Here is a 7,569-nt window from a genome sequence, read left to right as displayed (position 1 = left end):
CACGAGGTCAGGAGATCGAGACCATCCTGGCTAACACGGTGAAACCCCGTCTCTACTAAAAAATACAAAATTCGCCCGAGGGGGGTGGTGCGCACCTATAATCCCAGCTACTCGGGAAGCTGAGGCAGGAGAATTGCTTGAACCTGGGAGGCGGAGGTTGCAGTGAGCCAAGATCACGACTGCACTCCAGCCTGGGTGACAGAGCTAGACTCTGTCTCAAAAAAGAAAAAAAAAAGGCGGGGGGGGTGGCTCAAGCCTGTAATCCCAGCACTTTGGGAGGCCGAGACGGGCGGATCACGAGGTCAGGAGATCGAGACCATCCTGGCTAACACGGTGAAACCCTGTCTCTACCAAAAAAAAATACAAAAAACTAGCTGGGCGAGGTGGCGGGCGCCTGTAATCCCAGCTACTCGGGAGGCTGAGGCAGGAGAATGGCGTAAACCCGGGAGGCGGAGCTTGCAGTGAGCTGAGATCCGGCCACTGCACTCCAGCCTGGTCAACAGAGCGAGACTCCGTCTCAAAAAAAAAAAAAAAAATCTTTTGGCTGGGCATGGTGGCTCACACCTGTTTCCGGCACTTTGGGAAGCCAAGACAGGCAGATTTCTTGAGCCCACGAATTCGAGACCAGCCTGGCAACATGGTAAAACCCCTTCTCTACAAAAAAATTATCTGGGTGTGGTGGCATGTGCCTATAGTCCCAGCTACTTAGGAGGCTGAGGTGGGAGGATCACCTGAGCCTGGGGAGGTCGAGGCTATAGTGAGTCAAGACTGCACCACTGCACTCCAGCTTGGGTGACAGAATGAGACCCTGTCTTATAAAATGTATCTATTTTCAAGCTTTGTGGGCCCCATGATCTTTGTTGCAACTCCTCAACTCTGCCCTTATAGCACAAAAGCAGCTGTAAAAACACGTAAATGAATGGGCATAGCTGTGGCTTCATAAAACTATTTATAAAAATAGCTGCAGGCCAGATTTGGCTCACAGGCTGCAGTTTGTATACCTCTGGTAAAATGTACCATCCAAATTAGGGCAGGGGGGCAATGGGAATTATTAATAATCACACCTTAGCAAGCTAATACAGGGTAGTTGGAGTTAGGGATGGTGGCCAGGGATGGGTTGTCTGCGGAGATGATACTTGAGGAGCCAGGGAGGGGAGGAAAGCAGGTGTTTCCTCCCTGGCCTTGTATCTTACGGTTCCTTCCCTCCCCTCCCTGTGTTTGAGGGACAGAAAGAAACTGACAGTGGCTACAGAAGAGCAAGGGAGAGTGACATAAGGGTAGGCACACAAGCAGAGGCTGGGCCAGGCTGACCTCTCAGACCAAGTTGAGGAACCTGGATATTATTCTGAGAGCAACGCAAAGCCACTGGAGGTCTAACTCAGGAAGTGCTGTGATTTGATCTGCATTTTCAAAAGATGTCCTTGGCTGCTGCAGAGATTAAGTGGGGAGGGTGTGCAGCAGTGAACTCAGTGGGAGAAGACAGAGGCAGCCAGGCAAGCAACAGAGGTGGCTGGACTAGGGTAAAGGGAGTAGGGATAAAAAGTAGAGGACAGGGCTGGATGCAGTGGCTCACACCTGTAATCCTAGCACTTTGGGAGGCCGGGGTGGGAGGATCACCTGAGGTTAGAAGTTCGAGACCAGCCTGACCAACATGGTGAAACCCTGTCTGTACTAAAAATACAAAAATTAGCTGGGCTTGGTGGCAGGTGCCTGTAATCCCAGCTACTCGGGAGGCTGAGGCAGGAGAGTTGCTTGAACCCAGGAGGTGGAGGTTGCAGTGAGCCGAGGTCGCACCACTGCACTCCCCACTGGGCGACAGAGCGAGATTCCGTCTCAAAAAAAAAAGAGCAGAGGGGACAGATGGAGCCCCAGCACTCTGTCTCCCCACTGGACCCTGGGCTTGCTGACGGCAAAGTTTGGCTCATTCCTATCTGCATTCCCAGCATCAAGTCCTGGGCCAGGCACGCAATAGGTGCTCAGGAAAGCACGGGAGTTTGCTTAATGCAAGTGCGGGGACAGCAGCTTGCCTGTAATCCCAGGGACTCAAGAGGCTAAGGTGGAAGGGTTGCTTCAGGCCTGGAGTTCAAAACCAGCCTGGGCAACACAGCAAGACTCCATCTCTACAAAATAAAAATCAACCAGGTGTGGTGATGTGAGCCTGTAGTCCCAGCTACTCCAGAGGCAGGGGAAGGAGGATCACTTGAGTACAGGAGTTTGAGGCTGCAGTGAGCCATGACTGTGCCACTGCACTCCAGAATGGGTGACAGAGTGAGACCGTCTTTAAAAAAAAACAAACAAAACAAAGCAAAACAAACCCCCACACACAAAAATTGCAGAGTACAAGGTTTTAAAAAAAATTATAATAAAGAAAAAACAGGCACTTAAGAAGTGGTCTAACAGTTACATAATCCAGTCTTCCCAGTGTTTTCCCCAAAAAGATGAGTATGAGAAAACAGAAAACAAAATAGGATCTGCAGGGCACCTGGGCCCAGGACCTTACCTGGCTGCCCCACGCTGTTCAGCCGTACCATGAGGTGTCTATGATTCGGGGTGTAGAGGTGGACGTCTGACAGTACAGTGTCGCTTCTAAAGGTGACCTCGTCCATGGCTATAGCAGGAGCCAGCTGCACCATGGCCCAGGCTCCACCTTAGTCCTAGGACAGGAGCCCCTCAGAGGTGAGAACGGGTCCTTGGCATGGCAGGTCCAAGAGAAGATACTGCAGACAGGCTCCAGCTGGTAGCTAGCAGTTTTGCATCACCCTGGGAGAAGGTCTCAGAGACTTGACCAGGGAAGAGAATCCAGCTGGAAATTAATTGTGTTATTTTGTTTATATTCATTATATTCATTTCACTCATTATATTCATTTTCTATTCATTCATATATTCATTTTCATAGTAACCTTTTATTTACAGCAAGGGACATGCATTTCCATTTATAAAGTTTCCTTTCCCTTCTTATTTTTTTCAACTTTTACAAAAAATTTCAAACAGTAAAGATATAGGGGAATATCATAACCATAGAACTACTGCTTAGATTCAGTGATCGTCACCATTTTGCCACATGTGCCTGCCCTCTCTGGTTTCTTCTCCTTGAGCTGAGAGTACACTGCAGACATCATGACATTCTCCCCCTAAATTCTTTAATGTCTGTCCCCTAAGAGCATTTCCCTATATAACCATAAGACCATTAACAAATCTAATTAATAATTCCCTAATAGCATTTAAAGTCAATTTCCTCCACCTGTCTCCCAAAGGTCTTTGAGGCTCTCCCCACCCCCAAACTAGTATCCAATCACAATTTACACTTTGCATTTAGTTGTTATGGCCCTTTACTCTTTCTTTTTAATTCTAGAAGCTGTTATCTTCTGTCCCCATATCATTTGTTGCTATAAAGCTTTCCTATTTTAAACTATGTTTTATTTTTAAACATTTCTTTTTAGAGACAGGGGCTTGCTCTGTTGCCCAGGCTGGAGCACAGTGTGCAATCACAGCTCACTGCAGTCTCAAACTTCTGGGTTCACACGATCCTCCTGCCTCAACCTCCCCAGTAGTTAGGATGGCAGCTATGCCACCATGCTTGGCATTCAATTTTTTTTTTTTTTTGTAGAGACGAGGGTCTCACTATGTTTCCCAGGCTGGTCTCAAATCCTTGGACTCAAGCGATCCTCTCACCTCAGCTTCCCAAAGTGCTGGGGTTACAAGCGTGAGCCATCATGCCTGGCCTAAAGCTCTGCTACTGAATTTAAAAAGGTGAATGGAATTAGCCGGGTGCGGTGGAGAACGCCGGTAGTCCCAGCTACTTGGGGGGCTGAGGTGGGAGGATTACCTGAGTCCAAAAGGCGGGCGTTGCAGTGAGCCGAGAATGTGCCACTGCAGTCTGTAGTCCAGCCTGGGTGACAGAGCAAGACCCTCTCTCAAAAACAAATTTAAAAAAAAAAAAAAGGGAGTGGATTTAAAGGAAAAGTAATTAAGGGAATCACTACACAGGTGATACACAGATATAGAAAAATTATGCAGGTGATACATTAATAACTAAAACTTGGAAAACCATGGTTGAGGCAAAGTTGTCAAAAACGGGGGATCTCCCTCCAAACACATGTTTCATCTCGTGGAAAACTATCATCAAACAGCAGTAGTCTGATGGGCTTTCAAACTGGACAGACCAGGTGGGGATCCCTGGTCTCTCACCTCCTAGCCATGTGATCTCAGGAAAATACTTCACCTCTCTGCCTCTGTTTCTTCAGCCACAATCTCATGCAGTGTTACTGGGTGGGTAAAGTGCTGAGCAGAGTCCTGGGCTCACAGTAGGTGTTAATAAAACACCAGCAACCTCCTTGTCCTGGGGTTGGTTTCAGGTATTTGACCCAAACCTGCCTGTAACCCCTGACTGCCTACAGAAGCTGTTCCTACCTGGGTAGATGTGTTCCCTAGGCATGTCATGAAATCTCGCCAGGCCCCCGTTTCTTCAACTGCAAAAAGAGGTCATCATGACTCAGGGTGTCCTAACTATCCCAGTACACTGCCGGAGTTCCTACATTTAAGTGCTTGCTGTGGAGTAACAAAAGCTGTACCAACAAAAAATTTTTTTAGGAAAAAGATGATTCCTTATTGGTCTCCATGCTAGCTTTCCCACTCAACACTATAAAGCCATCAAAATGCAAGTGGGTTGTGAAGAAAGCATGTGAATCTGGCAAATCAATGCAGAATTTCATGGTGTCATTGAAAGTGCTGGACCTTCAGGCAAACACTGTTAATCAATGGGACTGGCAAAATTAGATCAGATTCCAGAAGAGAAAATACAGCTTCTACCTACCACTTATTTCAAAGGCAGATCAAGCTCTCTCAGGACTTAGAGATATCCTGGGGGAAAACTGAGAACTTTCACATATAGTTTCTGTTTTTAATATTGCTGTAAAAATAAAAAATCAAAAGCCATTTCTTTTAAAATGGAACCAAAGGATGCTATTTCTTTTTTCGCCACAGTGCATTTTTTTTTTTTTCCTGAGACGAGTCTCACTCTGTTGCTCACGTTAGAGTGCAGTGGTGCCATCTCAGCTCACTACAACCTCCGCCCCCTGGGCTCAAGTGATCCTATCTCAGTGTCCCGAGTAACTGGGACTACAGGCACACATCACCATGCCCAGCTAATTTTTGTATTTTTAGTAGAGATAGGGTTTTGCCACGTTGGCCAGGCTAGTCTTGAACTCCTGACCTCAGGTGATCTATCTACCTTGGCCTCCCAAAGTGCTGGGATCACAGGCATGAGCCACCACACATGGCCTATTGTTGGAAAACTTACATCCCAGAAAAATCACTGTTCTTTGCTTTTTCCAAAAGTGAGCATAACATTACACACTAAATTTTAAGTATAGACAAAAAAGAAACTCAAATTCTTAATCTCTAATTGAATTTTCCATTTTTAAATTGAATCCAACCGGGCTTCCCAAGAAATGCACACTGCAATGTAAGTCCCAGGTGAAGGAGACTCCCTTTAAGTGGTTTTCCCTAGAATCAGCTCTCTAGGAATAAGAAGGCCCTCTTGAACCTACCTCAGGGCCTGTGGTAGGAGTAAATGAGACAATGATCACTTTTAGGGTTCACGACATATAATAAACGTTCAATAAGGAACAACAGTGAGTACTATCATTATAGCAATATGATGATTAAAGTGAATGCTGGGAAGAAAGAAAAAAGGTAACAGTTTCTCTAGTCAGGAAAAGTCCCCCTCCGGGAATGCAGGGTCTGTATGGATTTGGGGCTCCTCTCTTCACTGGGCAGAGGTGAGAAAGGAGCCCCAGGTTGCAGATGGGGACCCGCCCCGCCACCTCTCCATAGGGCTGCAAGCTCATCCCTGCAGCAGGAGCTAACGTGTTCTTGGCTCTTCTAAGGCTGTGGGGACTAGACTGAGACGCTGCCAGCCTTCCTCTCCTATAGGTCCCCAGTCAGTTGTCCCAAATAAGCAGTTTGCTGGGATCACGGTGTTGAAATAACTTCCCTCCTCTTTCTTTCTGATAAGTGCAACTCACTCAACAATCAGAAATTTGGCGCGATCCCATAACGATTTAGGCCAGGAGCTGGATAACGGAGGGTAGGGTGTGAACGCCTGTGTTGGGGGTGGGAAAAACGTAGCCTGGCCACGTCGCGCAGAGTCGTAGTGAGGGGCTCCGGGGACGTCCCTCGTGGGGCTCCTCGTCCTCTTTGTCTTGTCGCCTTCCTAACGCCACCCTTTTGGGTTAACTGTTGCCCTCTCAAAAGACAGTCACAGGTCGGGCACTGCCCTCCCTTCCTAATCTGGAACCGAAGGAGAGGTGCCTGGACCCAGGACGGAAACTCAGGTGAGGACGTGGACTTCTTCCCCCAACACCTGTGTTCAGAAGGGGAAACAGGCTAAGAGTGCGGTCGGGCCTCAGGGATCTGGGCCTCAGATCCGTGGGAGCTCGGATTTCAAAGTCAGGCTTGGCGCCAGAAGGTTCCCTGCACCCTACCCTGTCCCGCCTCTTCTCCCAGTCACTTACCCGCCGCGGGGCTCAGCCTGGGGTCCCATCCGACCCCGCTGTCGGTGGGTGGGACTCAGGCGGCCGCCATAACAGGCGGTCTGCGCAGGCGGGGCCCCGCCCCCGCGTGCAACCATCTGACCGCAGCGCACCGTGGCTCCACCTACCTGCCCGGGCCGCGCATGCGTGCGGGGGTTGCCGGCAGTGTAGGCTTCACTGTGGTCGCAGGTGAGACGTGTTTGCTGAGGGGACCCGCCTAGGTGGGAACATCTCCTCACATGTGTGGCTAAACTCATTCCTCTAAAGGAGTTAAATAGAAGTTAAATAACTCGCCCAGCTACTAAATGGTAAAGCCTGGATTCACCCGGGGTGTGGGATCCAGAGCCTGTGCTATTTAACCAGCATGCTACTGCATTTATTATCACGAGTGTAATCGTTATCCATGCTCTTAGTACCCATTTGTTTGTTTGTTTGTTTATTTTTCTAAGATGGTCTTGCTCTGTCACCCAGGCTGGAGTGCAGTGGCGCAGTTTTAGCTCACTGCGGCCTTGAATGCCTGGGCTCAAGGAATCCTTCCGTTTCAGCCTCTCTAGTAGCTGGGACTACAGTTGCGTGGCACCTTTTTTTTTTTTTTTTCTGGTAGAGACTGTGTCTTGTTATGTTGCCCAGGCTGGCCTCGAACTCCTGGCTTCAAGCAGTCCTCCTGCATCGGCCTCCCAAAGCTCCTAAATTACAGGCATGAGCCACCACGCCCAGCCAGTACTCGTTGTTATTAATAGGTGGTAGTGATTTCATTAATTCATACGCTTATCAAGTTTCCAACACCAAGGGGGTGGAACAAAGTGGCAAACATAAGAATCCATGTTTGCTCGTTTTTTCTTGCCTGCAGAATTTCACAAAGCCTCTGAGTTGGTGACTGAGCACAGCCCTCCGAAGAATGCCCTGAAGAGGATGAGCAGGAGAGAGCACAGGTTCTCACATCTCTTGCCTGAGTCACTGCATTTTTAGAAAAAGTACAGTCAGTGATATTGGCCCTTTTCTCATGTGTTCAGTGACATCATGGAAGTCAGCCTGG

The 7,569-nt window shown here is 48.4% G+C and overlaps 1 protein-coding gene across 4 annotated transcripts in view; it reads right to left on the bottom strand.

Moving 5' to 3' along the window:
• The window catches only part of METTL22 (methyltransferase like 22), a 24,389-nt gene extending 17,739 nt beyond the window's left edge, over nt 1–6,650 (bottom strand). For 3 of the 4 annotated variants that reach the window (XM_003916508.4, XM_009195954.3, XM_021931736.2), the window contains exons 1-2: nt 6,516–6,650; nt 2,501–2,803 (exon numbers count right to left, since the gene is read on the bottom strand). In XM_003916508.4, coding sequence (XP_003916557.2) covers nt 2,501–2,633 — 133 coding nt within the window. In that variant the 5' untranslated portion in view covers nt 2,634–2,803; nt 6,516–6,650. Of the gene's footprint in view, nt 1–2,500; nt 2,804–4,813; nt 4,935–6,515 lie in introns of those variants that run through there. The other variant, XM_017953168.3, reaches the window with a different exon arrangement.
• Nucleotides 6,651–7,569: the final 919 nt, after the last annotated feature.

Source organism: Papio anubis, chromosome 18 (genome assembly GCF_008728515.1).
Source record: "Papio anubis isolate 15944 chromosome 18, Panubis1.0, whole genome shotgun sequence".
Classification (NCBI taxonomy): Eukaryota; Metazoa; Chordata; class Mammalia; order Primates; family Cercopithecidae; genus Papio; species Papio anubis.
Note: the sequence above shows the minus strand (reverse complement) of the source record. Positions and strands in the feature narration are given on the sequence as shown.